We start from the raw sequence: 18,332 nt of genomic DNA on the forward strand, positions 1-18,332 counted from the left end.
CTGAGCCAACCGGTCACTTCATCGCAAGCAACCGGAAGCATCAAGGTTGTCAATGCCGTGTGCGTCGTCCTAATGGGGAGCGGCAGTGTGGTGGCTTGCAATGCTGTGTTGCGAACCCAGTGAACAGAGTTCAATTCCTCCCCACTCACGACCAATAATGGTGCCGAATATTTAAACCGCTTTCCATGGGTCGGTATGGCTTTAAATGAGTACCTGGTGCAGTGTGATCGTGGTGGTGGTTGTGATGGTGGTGATGATCATGGTTGTGATGGTGGTGGTGATGGTGTCTCTATGGGTCTCTGTGAGTCCCTGAGCCTCTATGGGTGTCTACGAGTCTCAGTCACTCTGGGTCTATATGGGTCTCTATGAGTCTCTACGGGTCTGTACGGGTCTCTGTGTGTCCCTGTGGGTCTCTATGAGTCTCTGTGTCTGTTGGTCTCTGTGTATCTCAGTGTGTCTCTGTGGGTGTCTCTGGGTCTCTGTGTGTCTCTGTCGGTCTCTCTGAGTCTCTGTGGGTCTCTGTGTGTCTCTGTCAGTCTCTATGTTTCCCTGTGGGTCTCTGTGGGTCTCTGGTGGCCGGGCCTGCTGTTGGCCACCCACTGCTCGTGTGCTGTGCCAGCCTTCATAGACGCTGTTACTCGCCAACAGCAATTGCCTCAACAGTCTGTTATTCAAGTTTCATTTCAAGTTTTCATGTATTAGGTATAGCCCTGTGACATGGGAATCAATAGTGGTCACCCACCTAAGTTCATTATAAATGTGGGAGCATTATACGCATTAGTTCGCTATCACGACATACAGTACCCTGGTGTCTACAAACTAAGTTGCCTCTGTGGTAGTAGTTACATTGGAGAAACCAAACGCCATGTCTCGGACCGCATTCGTGAACACAAAGCAGACCTTAAACACGGTAGGACCAACACCTCGGCCATGGCAGATCACTGTTATAATTCAGTAGGCTCACATGACATTGACTTCTCCAAGACAGAGGTTCTTTGCAATCCATCTGGCTACCATGAGAGATTTGTTCATGAGGCTATCCACATATACAAACACAGAGACACTTTCAACTGAGAAAATGGACTCTGGCTTAGCAATCATTGGAAGGATTTGATAAACCATTTCAGGTCTTAATTGATTGTTCACGCTTACGGTGGCTTTCAGACAGCATAAATTAATTTTTCGTCTCCCCCCTCCTCTTTTCAGAACATAGATGGACTCTTGATTTAAAGCTTTCATGACTGCAGTAATTCATATTCTTAGTTCTTTCGGTAAAGTCACGTTGAAGGGAAACAATAAAACAATAAAATATATATATAACACAATATATATTTTATTTTTCTTAGTTTTTTCGGTAAAGTCACGTTGAAGAGAAACAACAAAATAACAAAATATATATAAAACAATAAAAAATCTCACGACGTTTCGACCATAACTCAAACGGTCATCATAATTTATAAATAAATGTGCCGTTTAAAAATAAATTTATGCAAACCAACACACCTGATGATGACCGTTTGAGTTATGGTCGAAACGTCGTGAGAATTTTTTATTGTTTTATATATATTTTGTTATTTTGTTGTTTCTCTTCAACGTGACTTTACCGAAAAAACTAAGAATATGAATTACTGCAGTCACGAAAGCTTTAGATCAAAATATATTTTATTGTTTCCCTTCAACGTGACTTTACCGAAAGAGCTAAGAATATGAATTACTGCAGTAAGGAAAGCTTTAAATCAAAACATCAACAGGCTGATGTGCCACATCTCCTCCTTCAAGAAGTCGCACAGCCCTGCGATGTTGTGTCCACACAACCCAAACTACGGAGTGCCTGGTGGTAAACCGCTGTGCTGTAGCCTGCGCCCCTCCAGTGGAGGAGGAACAGTAAAACCTCGCTGATGCTCTCCTGAAGCACTCCTGTGCGCAACAATCATTGAGACTAGTTGCACGTGCATCGATTGTAAAACCCCGTTCCGTTTCAGGAAGTGGGGACAGTTGGTGCCGTGTGCTCGTTTCACGTCGGGGTGCCACTAAAGGCGCAGGTCCCACTCCTGAGTGATCGGTTACGCGACGCTCTTTTGCATGAATAATCAATCTCTTGCAATTCTATTTAATTATTTAAATATTTCGTGACTGCGGCGATTCATATTCTTTGTTCTTTCGGTAAAGTCACCACGTAGAAGGGAAACAATAAAATAATAAAAAAATATATAAAACAATAAAATTCTTACGACGTTTCGACCGCAACACAAGCAATCATCGTCAGGTGTGAAAACCACAGCAAGAACATTTAACTCGTAATCTCGTAGTCACTTACATGTTAATATCGCCTGATGATGTCACTTACATGTTAATATCGCCTGATGATGTCACTTCCCTCTTAATGTCGCCTAATGATGTCACTTCCCTGTTAATATCGCCTGATGATGTCACTTCCCTCTTTATATCGCCTGATGATGTCACTTCCCTCTTAATGTCGCCTGATGATGTCACTTCCCTCTTATTGTTGCCTATTGATGTCACTTCTCTCTCAATGTCACCTGACGATGTCACTTCCGTCTAAATGTCGCCTGATGTCACTTCCTTCTTAATGTCGCCTGATGATGTCACTTCCTGCTTAATGTCACCTCATGATGTCACTTCCCTCTTAATGTCACCTGATGATGTCACTTCCCTCGCATTCAATGCAAACATGTCCAGGGCCCCGAGCCCCCCACCTCCGTCTGAAATGTCCAATGCGCCCATCGCAGAAAGCTGGTACTACACACAGGTAACTTGTTCCCCTGTGGCCAATCACATTCAACGGGTCTCCGTCTTGTGCCGGTCAAAGTATGCGCATGGCTAATGCATTTAACTTTTACACGTTTTTTGTTCATCGCAAAGCCATCCAAAATGGTTTCATAATTATGTGTAAGTGCAATTATGGATTATCATTGTACAGGCTATTTTTGTACATCAGATTGCAAAGTTCATAGAATTGCACTAACAACATTATACTAGATAATTGTCTCTGATTTTGACTGGTAGTGTATTTTTACAAAAGGGGCAGCAGTTTTTATCAAATAAAAAAAATAAAAAGGCCTTTTATTGCACACTCTAATCTATGACATGTTGAGACTTGTGTTAACGCTGTGCAGTAATGAACATGCAAGGTAATCCCAGAACACTAATAAGACCCTTTCATGTACAGTAATGTTTCTTTCCTTATAGGCAGTTTGTGTTTTTGAGCACAATATTCAGATGTGTGGGTGAAATACTTCAGGGTTTTTCAATGGTCATGTATTTATGGTAATGATTGAACTTTATAGCTGTTATGTGCTCGTGTATTTCAGGTTAAGGTTGTAAAGTTCTCTTATATGTGGACCATCAACAATTTCAGCTTCTGTCGTGAAGAAATGGGCCAAGTTCTCAAGAGTTCTACATTTTCAGCAGGCACCAATGATACATTGAAATGGTACAGTAAATTCTGGCTATTTTATGACATTAAAAAAAAATCACAATGCTCACGGAGGTGCTTTACTAGAACAATTTTGCATAGTGCATGTTTTAGTTCATACTATATTGTTTTAGCAATGTAGTCTGCGCGTACATACACACCTAATATGTCTTGTTTATATGTTCAATCAGGTGCCTACGCATACACCCCAAGGGTCTTGACGAAGAGAGTAAAGATTACCTATCGTTGTACTTGTTATTGGTCAGCTGTCCCAAGAGTGAAGTCTACGCCAAGTTCAAGGTTTCTATTCTTAATGCCAAGGGAGAGGAAACCAAGGCTATGGGTGAAACTACTTGTATTAAAGTATCAATTCACATCATATGTGTATTTGGTAACAGGATTATATCATAATCAGCCATTATTTATCGACTGCTTGAAACATTTTATAAACCTTACGAACACCATCCCTCATCCTTCACATGAGCTGATCTAATATCTCCTTGTCTACGTTTGACATCGTCTTGGGCATGTACTCTACTTTTCTTCCTATTCGACCACTAGTCTCATCCATCAACCATCCCATTTAGCGATGTGTCCTGTCCGAGCCCAATCTATATTTACAACAGTGAATATGATGTCTCTAATTTGCCGTTTTGATTTGACCAACGTGTTCCTCTTTCAGTTTCTCACTGTAATTCTCAACATACTTCTCTCCACGCTTTGTGTACTTTTTAGTTTTGTTCCATTTGTCAGTGTTTCTATTTGTAATCAGTGTTTCATAGTAGGTAATATGCACTAGATTGGAATCTTTCATCCTGTAGCACATTGCAACTTTTCATTATCAAATTCATATTCCAAAAGTGCTCTTGATCCTGTTCCACCTTCAGAAGTTGCCATTATGGATATTTTTAGTGTTTTCCATGATATTGACCCTCCAATAATTATTTTATTTTGCTTAGTGTACCTGGACATTGTCATTCACGGACATTTCTTTTCCTAGTTTTACAATCTTCACCATGTGTTATTCCATTGTAATTTATCAAGTGACGGCTTTATTTTTTCTGCTTGCACTCACTGTTTATTACAACTTCATTATTTTTGTTTGTATTCTCATCCATTTTTTTATTCATTTCTGGTGGTTTTACAAAGGTTGGCATTTTCATCCCATTTCACACTTCTTTACCTTGCTTTAGTGGTTCATATTGTTTGTTTTATAATTGCCTTATTACTTTCAGGATACTCTTTCAATGCACGATAACTATTTTAAGTGATGACATACATACATTTACTGTGCTTTGCTAAGGCTATTAACATGTTTCTGAGAGTCTAAATCTATCTTTTTGTTTTAAACTTTCATGTTTTTTTCTTATTATTTGCTTTGGTGTTGTCTTTGGTAATGTTAACATGTAACTCACGTCACACAACCATGTTTACAAAGACAAGCATTATTAATACACAAACACATTCAACTAATCCATATGAACTATATCTTCATACACTTAAATCCAGGTCTGATTTTCATCTACCTTGAAGTTAAAAGCTAAACTGAACTATTTTTATTTTACCAGGCAAGGCCCACTGAGCTACAGTGTGGGCAAAAAGTATTTGATGCTCTGCTGATTTTGTACGTTTGCCCACTAACAAAGAAATGATCAGTCTATAATTTTAATGGTAGGTTTATTTCAACAGTGAGAGACAGAATAACAACAACAAAATCCAGAAAAACGCATGTCAAAAATTGTATAAATTGATTGGCATTTTAATGAGGGAAATAAGTATTTGACTCCCTCTCAATCAGAAAGATTTCTGGCTCCCAGGTGTCGTTTATACAGGTAACGAGCTGAGATTTGGAGCACACTCTTAAAGGGAGTGCTCCTAATCTCAGCTTACCTGTATAACAGACACCTTTCCACAGAAGCAATCAATCAGATTCTAAACTCTCCACCATGGCCAAGACCAAAGAGCTCTCCAAGGGTGTCAGGGACAAGATTGTAGACCTACACAAGGCTGGAATGGGCTACAAGACCATTGCCAAGCAGCTTGGTGAGAAGGTGACAACAGTTGGTGCGATTATTCGCAAATGGAAGAAACACAAAAGAACTGTCAATCTCCCTCGGTCTGGGGCCCCATGCAAGATCTCACCTCGTGGGGTTGCAATGATCATGAGAACGGTGAGGAATCAGCCCAGAACTACACGGGAGGATCTTGTCAATGATCTCAAGGCAGCTGGGACCATAGTCACCAAGAAAACAATTGGTAACACACTACGCCGTGAAGGACTGAAATCCTGCAGCGCCCGCAAGGTCCCCCTGCAAAACAAAGTACATATACATGCCTGTCTGAAGCTTGCCAATGAACATCTGAGTGATTCAGAGGACAACTGGGTGAAAGTGTTGTGGTCAGATGAGACCAAAATGGACCTCTTTGGCATCAACTCAACTCGCCGTGTTTGGAGGAGGAGGAATGCTGCCTATGACCCCAAGAACACCATCCTCACTGTCAAACATGGAGGTGTAAACATTATGCTTTGGGGGTGTTTTTCTGCTAAGGGGACGGGACAACTTCACCGCATCAAAGGGAAAATGGACGGGGCCATGTACCGTCAAATCTTGAGTGAGAACCTCCTGCCCTCAGCCAGGGCATTGAAAATGGGTCCTGTATGGGTATTCCAGCATGACAATAACCCAAAACACATGGCCAAGGCAACAAAGGAGTGGCTCAAGAAGAAGCACATTAAGGTCCTGGGGTGGCCTAGCCAGTCTCCAGACCTTAATCCCATAGGAAATCTGAGGGAGCTGAAAGTTCGAGTTGCCAAACGTCAGCCTCGAAATCTTAATGACTTGGAGAAGATCTGCAAAGAGGAGTGGGACAAAATCCCTCCTGAGATGTGTGCAAACCAGGTGGCCAACTACAAGAAACGTCTGACCTCTGTGATTGCCAACAAGGGTTTTGCCACCAAGTACTAGGTCATGTTTTGCAGAGGGGTCAAATACTTATTTCCCTCATTAAAATGCAAATCAATTTATAACATTTTTGACATGCGGTTTTCTGAATTTTGTTGTTTTTCTGTCTCTCACTGTTCAAATAAACCTACCATTAAAATGATAGACTGATCATTTCTTTGTCAGTGGGCAAACGTACAAAATCAGCAGGGAATCAAATACTTTTTTCCCTCACTGTACATAGCTCTTTTTCAGAAGTGCCCCGGCCACAAACGATAGCTTAACGAGATGGCTTATTGTGTGGAAATGTATAGCAGCCAAATACTCTGGATTTTTATAAATATGGAGGGAAAAACCGGAAGACCTGGATAAAAATACATGCAACCACAAGGAGAACATGCAGATTCCAAATATACAGGCATCAGGGTTGAGATCGAACCCATGACCTATATACCAGGCGAGGTAGTTGACTGCCACCGTGGCGCAGGGCTTTAGAATACATTGCTGTCTTTACACTTTGAAAATAGAATTAAGTTTTTTTTTCCCATTACATGAAATTACCACAGTTTATTGTAAGAACTGGTGAGTATTGTTTGAAATCTTTTTTTACAGAGAGCCCGCGAGCATACCGCTTTTTCCAAGGAAAAGATTGGGGATTTAAAAAATTCATTCGAATAAATTTTTTGCTTGATGAATCTAATAGCTTGCTTCCAGATAACAAACTGACACTCTTTGGTGAAGTAAGTATGACATGCTGCAGCTAATGTGTAATTTTCTATTTTAGTCATTACAATTGCACAGTTGGAGTCAATATTCTACTTAATTGAAGATTGTAATAATTACTTTCCCTGTTCCATACAAGGAAATTGTTAACATGAGTTTTACAAGCACGTTTTTCCTCCACTGGTGCTCGAGTTAACATAGCACAACAATTAAATAATCAAGCGTATTTTTTTTAGATTTTCTCCCTCTGGATAGTGTTTATATTTAAACCTTGACATTTTTATAAACTAGAATGTCAGGTATTACATAAAGTGTTTTGTTTAAATGTCGCCACATGAATTCCTTTTCCTATTCTCGGACATCAGCCAGTTTGATATAAATGTTTCTTGTCCTTAGGGGGGTCCTTTTAATCAGCCAGATTTATATTTTTTATCTTTAAAATACTTTACAAAATACAAGCATTTTTGATAATGAAAGGAAGCACATCAAGAAGGGCTGTTCACTTCCTCTGTTGTTGTGCAGAACCCATAATTAGGGGCCTCACTACCTGTTTAAACTGTTTATACAGTGTAAAATAACTTGACAAAAATATAGAATGAAAATTGATTAATATGAAAAACATTTCACGGACCTCTATTTTGGCATTATTCACAACACTTGTTCTGATATAGGATGTCTGTGCAGATTTGCTTGCTTGATTGAACCAAAGCCTACATCTTCATGCAAAATGTGTAGTTAAGTGAGGATTTGTAAAAAAAAATCATCAAATGCCTTCTCAAAGCTGGTTGATGTCTATGCAGGTTAGTGTGGTGCAGGATTCCGTGAACTTTTCTGGTCAATCCAGCATGAGTACATTGAAAGTGCCAGATTGCCGGCTGGCAGTTGACTTCGGGGAGATCTGGGACAATTCCCGCTTCACTGACTGCCTGCTTCGTGTTGGTGGCCAGGAGTTTAAAGCACACAAGGCCGTATTGGCAGGTCTGTGCCACAACAAGCAACACATGTGTCGTTTAGTGTACAATAGAACCATATAATTAATGATACTGTAATTAGTTTGGGGTAATCAACTACAGCCATTTCCTGTTTTACACTGAATTTTATTAACTAACACTGGCAAATGATTACGTCAATTTGTAATGCTTTTTGTTATAGGATACATCAGTAAATATGTGTAATGAATTCAACTGAGTCACAGACGCACTTCTTCAACCGACACACGGGGTACTACCCCTTAACACATGAACAACCTATGGTGGTGGACCACCAGGCTATCTACACTAATTACACGGGAATTAGCTACGACGGACCGGACCCTGGCCGGGGTCCGGGTCCACGTGTTGGTGACTCTTGTAGGACGTAGATTCTTCAGGATGAACAACAGCAGCCGGTCCCTCTCAGGGACCCGGCTTTTATCCTCTGTGGCGGGGGTGGCTCCGCCCTTGGCCACGACCACCTTCTGGAATCCTCTAGCGGGTTCCGGGCCCTGACACGTGACCACCCCTAGCCCCCACCTGGGGGCCCTGTGTACACTTTACCGATCACGTGTCCTTCGTGGTCAAGTGCCATGGCCCTTGGTAACGCCATTCCCATGGCCAGCACTCTCACACCCTATCCTGTAGGGGTCGGCACCCCACGCAGAGCGTGGTGCCACTCAGCACTGCCAGACAGCGCTCACCATGCCCCTCTCGGGCCGGTACTGCACCCACATCCACGTGGTGCCCGCGATGTTAATACATCGCATGCTGTGCCTCTCTATAGCCGGCATTACACAGTGACATTCGCGATGTCACTACATATATAAATGTAATATTGTATTGTGTGAGAGATAAACATATTTAATTAGCCTGTTGCTAAAGTTTTTATTCCGTTTTTATTTACTTCACTATATCGTTGTTGTGCAGGAATTCATTTTTCACAATGCAGTTATGGTGTAGGTTTTGAGCCTCTAATTTGGACATTTATTTGCGTCCATGTTTGACAAATCTGTAATGGATATGCCATATGAAATAAAATATGGATCTGGATTTTACCTCATTTGATCTCTAGATATAACATCTAAATGTGTCTGTACCACATTCCGGTGTTTTTCCAATTCACTGTACAGTAAAACCTTGAATTGCGAGTAACTTGGTCTGCAAGTGTTTTGCAAGATGAGCAAATTTTTTTAATAAATATTAATTTGATAAACGAGTGAGGTTTTGCAATACGAGTAGTACGTATACGCTTTGTCTGCCGAGCGTCACGTGATCACAACTGATATACGAGTGCTTTGATATACGAGTGCTTTGGATTACAAACACGTTTCCGGAGCAAATTATTCTCGCAATCCAAGGTTTTACTGTATTTGTTAACAGTTGCTTTACCTTTTTCAGGTCGGTCACTTGTTTTTAATGCTATGTTTGAACATGAAATGGAAGAGAGCAAAAAGGTATCTTTAAATGCAATCTTAATACAGCACATTAATACTGTGATCATACATTTCCAAGGTGCATTTATCACAATGGATCGGTTGATAAGTATCTCTTGAGAGTGCTGTCAAATGTTGAACTATTACCCTAGTAACTCTTTTGGCGCATTGCACATTTATTATCAAAAAGTATTCATTCCGAGGGAATGTTAGATTGTTTTATAGCTATTTTTTATTCAACATTTCACAGAAGGCCATTGCATGTGTGTCAAGAATGGATTTATTACGCGCAATAAATAGTCATCGGCAAGTTGAATACAACTTGAATGGAGCCACTTTACATGTGTTGTGTAGATATAAAGGATGTTTATTTAATTTAATGCTATATTTTCGTCTCCCAATATATGCCGAAGTTAATTTGAATATATTGTGTTGCTACCTTGCAGAATCGAGTGGAGATTAATGATGTGGAGCCTGACGTGTTCAAGGAAATGATGAGTTTTGTCTATACGGGAAGGGCTCCAAACCTGGAGAAGATGGCTGATGAGCTGCTGGCCGCTGCTGACAAGGTTACACGCTTAAAATAATAACATGAGATCGCACCACCTTGTGATGTATCGGTATGCAGTTGTAGGTCGCAAGTGAAATTAAAACAGCATTTAGGTCTTTTCTAAAGCCCGTGTCACAAATAATATGAATAGCAAATGTATATGATGTAGACGTTCACATTAGTGCTTTCAGGTTTTGGAATTGATGTCCTGGGAGATGATTGAATTTTCAACAAAAAATATAAATTGTCATGCAATTTCACAATTGAATTGAATGTCAAACTGGTATTAGTCCATGCTAGAGGCTAGTACGTGTGCATTGAAGTGCATTCACATGCAGCATTTTTATCCTAAGTGCAACCATTTGGCTGTGTGTTCTTGTATTGAGGGTTTTTTGTTAATCACATTAACAATTGATACAATTAGTAATAAAATAAAGGGAAGTGTTTTAAAAGATTGTTTGATGTGGCATGGCTGTATAGAAATAAATTGGAACAAATATACTTTTATTAAGGAAACGGATATCCTGCTGTTCCTGAAGATCTGCCAGATAATCAGTTAAGAGTCATTACTCTCCCTTCTGGAACATCATATTCAATAGTTCCTAAAGCGATTGTAATGAAATAAGAATACAAATCGTATAAAGTCGCATGTTCAAGCTTTGTTCATTAAAGTTTAATATTCTGCTAGAGTTGAAATATGGTGGCTTGCAGTTGCATTGTTTATCAGCTTAACAACCAAACTCTTGAAGCTCTTGGAAAACAACATCTCACCTCCTTTGTAATTTGCATGACTTTGTAACCAATATAATAAAGTTTAGGACAAGGACCCCTAATTATAGTAGAGATCAATAAATACATGACTTAAAACATAAATATGCTGAAAGGTTGATGCCATGTTTTAAGAAAATTCTCAAACATTTGACTGCTGTATACTGCGTTTATAAAGTAGTTCATGGGGTGAGGGAATGTTATACAAGCGAAATAGGTAGAGAAAATAGTGTTCTTAATACTGAAATTGCACTTTGTTTTTACTTTTCTCAAGTATGCATTAGAGAGGTTGAAGGTGATGTGCGAGGAGGCACTATGCACAAACTTGTCGGTGGAAAATGTTGCAGAGACTTTGATCTTGGCCGATTTGCACAGTGCAGAGCAGTTGAAGGCCCGGGCCATTGACTTCATAATAAACAGGCAAGTCTAGTGAGAGTGTGACTGTCACTGAGCTGCGTAAGATTGATGATGCTTACATGGCAATTTGCATTACAGTCCCTTTTAATGGAGACTAACCGTTTGCCCCAATCCTTATAGACACTGCTTATTAGGAGCTCGCTTAACCCTGACTTGTACTTGCAGTCATGCGATGGACGTAATGGAGACGGCGGGCTGGAAGTCCATGGTTCTGTCTCGCCCTCACCTGGTTGCGGATGCTTTCCGTGCCTTGGCCACGGCCCAGTCTCCACAGCTGGGACCTCCATGCAAGCGTCTCAAACAGACTTAACGGTGGCAGGCAAAGAACATCTATGGCCAGGAAAACTTGGGCTGCACGGTGCGGTTATTTACCTGTGGCCTCCATGCAAACAACCGTGAAGACTTTGCATCAGACTACCAACTTTCCTCTGCTTTGAAAATAATGTTAATTTAAGCAAATATGTTTACTTTCACAAAAAGGTGGCCAAATTAACTTTACCATGTAATATAGTGCTACATCTATACATCTACAACTCTATAAACAAGTACATATGTAGAAAAAATGGAAAACTACAACCTAATAAACACCACGACATATCCCAATTGAGAGAGTGTAAAATAAAATGTTCGATGTGATTGTCCCTATTTGGCAGGACAATTTGGTTCAATTGTTTAGTTAAGTAAAAACAGAATGGTCTAAAACCCTGCAATGTCTACCTTAACGTGAAGGATGAGTATTCGTCCAGTGTCTGTGTACTCAAGGTTACAGATAGTGGTATAGGGAACCAGTTGTGAAAGATAAGAATGTGCCATATAAGGCCTTAATTCAAGAGGTAAACTTTTCAGATTGATTTTTCATTGCACAGACAGCTTATGCATTGACTAGAACAGGAGTACTATGATTGCCGAGTTTGAAGACTGACAAAGATAATATTGCAGTCGTGTATCCTGCGTATAACGAAGCATGGATGGAGTGCTCGGTGTAAGAAAAGGCAAGGCACAGCATCAATTTGGCCATGTTACGCAGTTGATAACATTTCACTTTTTTGCTTGTATGGGCTTTCATGTATGACCCAAAGATTTTTGACTTACAACAAAAGTAAATCTTATTTCCATCAATTTAGTAGTTTGTATTCACGGAAACAAGATGTGCTGTTTTCTAAGTTTTGTTTCGTATTATATTGTAATGATTTGTTTTTATTATGAATTTCATCTATTACCAACTCGTAGCATCATGTCAACCCAGAGTTTTACGTGATTGGAAGGACCGTAATTTTTGCATCAGCGCTGTTTTACGTAACCTCCCATTTAAAATTAAATTGTACATAAAATTGCATAAGCTTTGAAGGATTACACACATAGATTTGGAAGCACCATTTAAATAATATTCAAAGCTGCAGGATATAATATGAAAGTACAACAAATGAGCAGTGTCATGGATTTGAGTCGATTTTAAGAATATTACAATCTAATGCAATGTGTTGGGATATGAACAAATGCAAACGACGAGAATGTTGGAGGTTTTTTTACACGTGTTAAACGTACAAAAACAAGTTGGATAATACATGCAAAATTAAGGATAGCCAGTGTTGTAAGCAGTCTATTTATTTTGTTATTTGTTTAATATTTTAGTTTCGTCCTTATATATATTTGATGCTAAAGATGTATATGGTACATTGCACTCTACCTATTCAATTAAAAACTGATTAGGTGATTCGGGGAAGTTATTTGTTGTCATGGTGAGAGTTAAAGCATTGAAATCTGATTGGGGTTCTAATCTGCAGCAAGTCTATGCTGTCGTAAGTGAGTGTGACAAAAACTCTTAGCAGAGTGCAGCCAGTGCGGTGGACTAATTGAACCCTGAAATGTATCAGGCAGTTACCGATAATGAACTCTTCAAATTGTTGCCTTATATGACTTCCGAAATTAAAAATACTTTGCGCCAAATGTAAATGTTTATTGGAAAATGGACATACTGTAACTGCCAAAAATATATATAATTGCAGAAATAATAATATGGTCTTTGTAAAAAGTGTGTTTTGAAAAAGTGTGATTGCATGCAAGACAGTTTTGGGTTCTTCCCACGAGTTTTTTTGCATATTCAGAGATGAAAATATGTTAATTGGTTTAGTTTAAAAATTTTGCTACAATTGTAATACAAAATATAAACTTGAAGCTAGTAATGCGGTATAGTGCCCCAATGTTTGACCTTTTTTTCCATTACAGATAATACTGTTTTGGATGTAATATAAATGTTTTGTAAGGCCCTTTTACAATGAATTGTCAGCAGATGATTGGAATTGCAAAATGAACCATTCTTGTAAATTACGTGTTTTCTAAATTTATTTGCATTATAAATGGCAATATAAACCCTTTTCATATGGTAAATATATTACCGTTATCTGATCTCTTCTAGAAATCAGTATTTGGATGTAAGAAAAAAAAGCTGCTTTTAGCTCTGCACCACTTATTCCACATTTTTTTCATTAAAATTGTTTTTGATGTTAATATTTTCATTCATGACATTTTGCAGTGTTACACTTTTTTTTCGGTAAAGTCTCGTCGAAAGAAATCACTACACTTTACCCGAAAGAACCAAAGAGTCATTCCTGCAGTCACGAAAGCTTTGAATCTATTTTGCAGTGTATTTAAAAGTTGAATAAACATTAATGTACCTGGAAATATGTCCAGTTTAAGTTGTCATGTTCTTTACTCTGGGAATGTTACAGATATGTGGATATGTCAAATTTTAATTGACACCCAACAACAACATTTTAACAAGTTGTATTTTGGAGCCTGGCCACTTTTAAAGGCATGTTTACCATGTGTTGATAAACAGTTCACTGGAGAATTGTAATGTGTTCACTGTTCATCATTTACAGCGTTTTGTCAACCCACTGCTTAAACGAAGGCCTCACCACACCATGTCGGTCATTCTTCACCCACTGATGTTAACTGTGGCTGGGAATTGAATTGGTTGTTTCGTCAGTTTCCTAGTGCCACCACTCCATTCAATTACATCCTGTTTAATGTGTATAATTATGAGTGGCATTCTTACTCTTTGGTTCTATTCGGTAAAGTCACGTAGGTAATTACATTAAATAAACAAAAATAACGAAGTTTCGGCCACAACACAAGCGGCCTTCATCAGGTGAAGGGACCAACCTGTCCAGCGGGCAGCGTTGGAGTGAAGAAAGCCAAGCGCTGGTCGCCTCCCTTTAAGCTGTGAGGGGGCAAACAGCAAACGCTCTGACAAAGGAAATTAGCATGAAACGCACCACTGACAAAGCTTGGAAGTAGCACAAGATGATAATACACCACCCTGGGAGTTTGGAATACCACTATGCATGTTGTTGCAACGCAACAACAACATGCATAAATACAAACTGACAATTTCATCCTTGCAGTCACGAAAGCTTCAAATCTAGAAGTCGCATTCTATTTTTGGTGATCATACGTTCAGTATTTTCTGCTGAACTGAGTGTTGGATTTATTCATTTTAAATGTACTTTTTGCTTGGTTACATTTTGCTCAGGTAACAGCTCGCATTTGTGGTAATTGGTGCCATACATCAATGTCTTGTCTGGCATTAGACACGTCTGTACGAACAGTGTTTTCATTAGCCTCCATTTATCAGTTAGGGGAACAACTAAGCTCGAAGGGGCAGTACGTGCCGTTCTGGTCACTCAACACGACGTGTACTGTTCACGGACCACTGAGAAAACGCGTTGCAACAACATGCATAAATACAAACTGACAATTTCAGCCAGTGCAGCAGCTTTATATAGCATGACCACATCGATTCAAGTTTCACAAACCTCTTATTCGTATGTGCAGACGTGTAGCAACTACAATAATGTTTCTTGGAGATGGTAGAGCCGGATGACTGCGTCAGCTGTAGCAGATTGTATCACTGCAATGCCTCCATTATGTTTGTGAATCGGGCATTGAATTGTTATATGTTCCATGGTTCTGGGTGACCCCAGTCGCACACTGGAGAGTTTTATTTTTATTTTCCTTTTTTGTGCATCGACCGGATGTTGTTTAGGGTAGCCCGTAAGCTTTACGGAAGATCGAAGCCAGGTACCTTTTACATCGGGTCTTTCATGAGGTGTTTGTGTCTTGTGGACTTCATTCGGATTTCCAAGAATCACGTTTGAATGTTGACTTAAAGCTTTCGTGACTGCAGGAATTCACATTCTTGGGTCTTTCGGTAAAGTCACGTAGATAGGTTCAAAGAAAATAACAAAAAAACTACGACGTTTCGATCACAGCACAAGCAATCGTCATCAGGAGAGCAATCTTATTATCCCTGAGATCAGGGCTAGGCCAGCCCTGAACAAGATCCGTTTACCATTGGGAGAAGTGACAACAGCAGATGTCAGTGTGAAGGCGATCGGTATTACCTTAGTGTCGCGGCATCTCTTCAGAAATGTGAGTGACTTGATCGAGTCGACGGATCTTGTTCAGGGCTGGCCTAGCCCTCATCTCAGAGATAATAAGATTGCTCTCCTGATGACGATTGCTTGTGCTGTGATCGAAACGTCGTAGTTTTTTTGTTATTTTCTTTGAACCTATCTACGTGACTTTACCGAAAGACCCAAGAACATCACGTTTGAAGTTACGTTGTTGAAGATTAAGCGCGTGGGTCCAAAAAGGCTTGCTCGACTCGAGTGCTGGCGAGGGACTGTATTGAGATCCGAGTGGATGGGGAGACGTTCGTTTTTCCACGATTTGCTGTGCTTCCCGGACAGTTGCAGTATTGAGGCAAATGGATGGGGAAGTGATGCGTGGCAACTCGAGAAGCCAGGATTTTGGATCCTGCTTTAAGGTTCCAGTGCCACCGCATTGCATCGTTCAATTGGACATCAACAAGCCGGGTGTGTGCCGAGCTATTTATGGTCCATGCCGTTGCACAGAATACACAAGGACCATGGCTTATACCATAGCACCGGTGATAAATAAGAATTATCAAACAAGAACATGGAACAAAAGCTGAAAAGTATTTAGGAAAAAAGCGTGGAGCGGTGCATGCTGAGAGTTACTCTGGGATGGAAAGAGGAATGCAGATGTACTGACATCGCAGACGTCACTGTGTAATGCCGGCGCTAGAGGGGCACGGTGTGCGATGTACTCACATCATGGACACCACGTATATAGTGACATCGTGGATGTCACTGTGTAATGCCGGCCCTAGAGAGGCGGGTGTCGTGCTGGCCCTAGAGGGGCTCTGTGAGCGCTGAGTCATAGCGCTGAGTGACACCACGCTCAGGTGTGCATTGCCGACCCCTACAGGATGGGGTGTGAGAGTGTCAGCCATGGAATCGGGTTACTATAGGCCATGGCACTCTGGTTGACCCCGGAGAACACGTGACTGGTAAAGTCTACACAGGGTCCCCGAGTGGGGGGCTAGGGGTGGTCACGTGTCGGGGCGAGATCCTGCTCGAGGATTCTAGAAGGTGGTCGTGGCCAAGGGTGGGGCCAGCCACGACCACGGAGGATATAAGCTGGGTCCCCAGAGTTGCTGTTGTCATCCTGAAGATCTACATTCGACGTCCGTGAAGAGTCACCAACACGTGGACCTGGACCCAAGCTGGGGTCCTGTCCGTTGTAGCTACTCCCAGTGTAGTTACGGTGTAATTAGTGTAGTTAGCCTGGTGGTCACGTAGCTAGTTACGGTGTAATTAGTGTAGTTAGCCTGGTGGTTATGTAGCTAGTTACGGTGTAATTAGTGTCGTTAGCCTGGTGGTCACGTAGCTAGTTACGATGTAATTAGTGTAGTTAGCCTGGTGGTTACGTAGCTAGTTACGGTGTAATTAGTGTAGTTAGCCTGGTGGTCACGTAGCTAGTTACGGTGTAATTATTGTAGTTAGCCTGGTGGTTACGTAGCTAGGTACGGTGTAATTAGTGTAGTTAGCCTGGTGGTTATGTAGCTAGTTACGTTGTAATTAGTGTAGTTAGCCTGGTGGACACGTAGCTAGTTATGGTGTAATTAGTGTCGTGATTCATAATAAAGGTTTTTGGGTTAGATCGCGTTAGTTATAAATGTGTCGTAACCCTCCACCACCCGACACGGCCAATCAGCAAAAAAGTGTCACGTTGACAAAAACTACACACCGCTGTATTGAAGGGTGAATCCACAACATTTACAGTTTGAATACGACGTTTCGCTGGTAATTACATCCAGCATCATCGGGCAATTCGCCAGAATGGTAAAGCCCTCACTTGCTCCCGGTCTTAAATAGAGCAGCAGTAGGGTGACGTCTTCATTTAACTCATTCAGGTGCAGTAATTATATAATCGATTGGTGATCAGTGACAGCACCGTGACTACACGGGATGTCGCGCTTGTCCTGAGCAAAAGGCAGACGGCACAAAGAATGAAGACGCACAATATGACACTGTGAACTTGCGAGACGATTTCGTTTTGCACGTGCGACAATCACCGCCATTCTGCTGGGTAAAATGTGTAGTACTCTTTGGTTCTATTGGGTAAAGTCACGTAGGTGAAAATAACATAACAAAAAATCACGACGTTTCGGCCACAACACAAGCGGCCTTCATCAGGTGAAGGGACGAGACTGTCTGGAGGACAGCGCTGACTTTACCCAATAGAACCAAAGAGTATGGATCCTAGCAGTCACGAAAGCTTTAAATCTAGAATTAAAATGTGTAGTCCAATCACTTGGCACTAAACATTTTATTTAAATGTGAAGACCTTTGTCGATCCACTGCTGGATAAATTCCTCCACCACGATGTTTCTGCCATGGGGGTTGTTTGACCATCATTCACCACATTGGTCAGTGTGGATTGGTGGACAGGTAGGTGCCCAGAATTAGTTCAGATATCACTCGCTAGTGATGTCATCCGTGATCAGTAATCAAACTTGAGTCGCTGCTGGGTTCATAGTGCATTGCGCTAACAATTGCACCGCTACTACACCTTAAACATTGAATGTCATCATTGACCACGATCAATCCACAGCTGGATGAAGACCTCCCGGTGCTATCCGTGTACCTGCTTGAGTCCCGAGTAGTTGGGGTCATCTGAGTGCAAGTGGTGTGTGGTTATCCACGTCGGGTGAGTTTT

The 18,332-nt window shown here is 40.8% G+C and overlaps 1 protein-coding gene across 2 annotated transcripts; it reads left to right on the forward strand.

Moving 5' to 3' along the window:
- The first annotated feature begins 2,660 nt into the window (after positions 1–2,660).
- Positions 2,661–11,279, forward strand: LOC142908853 (speckle-type POZ protein-like). Of its 2 annotated transcripts, none has more exons than XM_076059494.1 (8): positions 2,661–2,770; positions 3,333–3,454; positions 3,628–3,779; positions 6,991–7,118; positions 7,902–8,079; positions 9,474–9,529; positions 9,955–10,077; positions 11,101–11,279. In XM_076059494.1, the coding sequence occupies exons 1-8, from the start codon at positions 2,693–2,695 to the stop codon at positions 11,254–11,256; spliced, it is 993 nt and encodes a 330-aa protein (XP_075915609.1). In that variant the 5' UTR covers positions 2,661–2,692; the 3' UTR covers positions 11,257–11,279. The 2 variants fall into 2 exon arrangements, with proteins under 2 accessions (XP_075915609.1, XP_075915610.1); XM_076059495.1 differs by lacking the exon at positions 2,661–2,770 and adding an exon at positions 2,823–2,910.
- The last annotated feature ends 7,053 nt before the right edge of the window (positions 11,280–18,332 follow it).

This window comes from Petromyzon marinus, unplaced genomic scaffold (assembly GCF_048934315.1).
Source record: "Petromyzon marinus isolate PM22_M1 ecotype Great Lakes invasive population unplaced genomic scaffold, UKy_Petmar_22M1.pri1.0 PM_G_Scaffold_105, whole genome shotgun sequence".
Classification (NCBI taxonomy): Eukaryota; Metazoa; Chordata; class Hyperoartia; order Petromyzontiformes; family Petromyzontidae; genus Petromyzon; species Petromyzon marinus.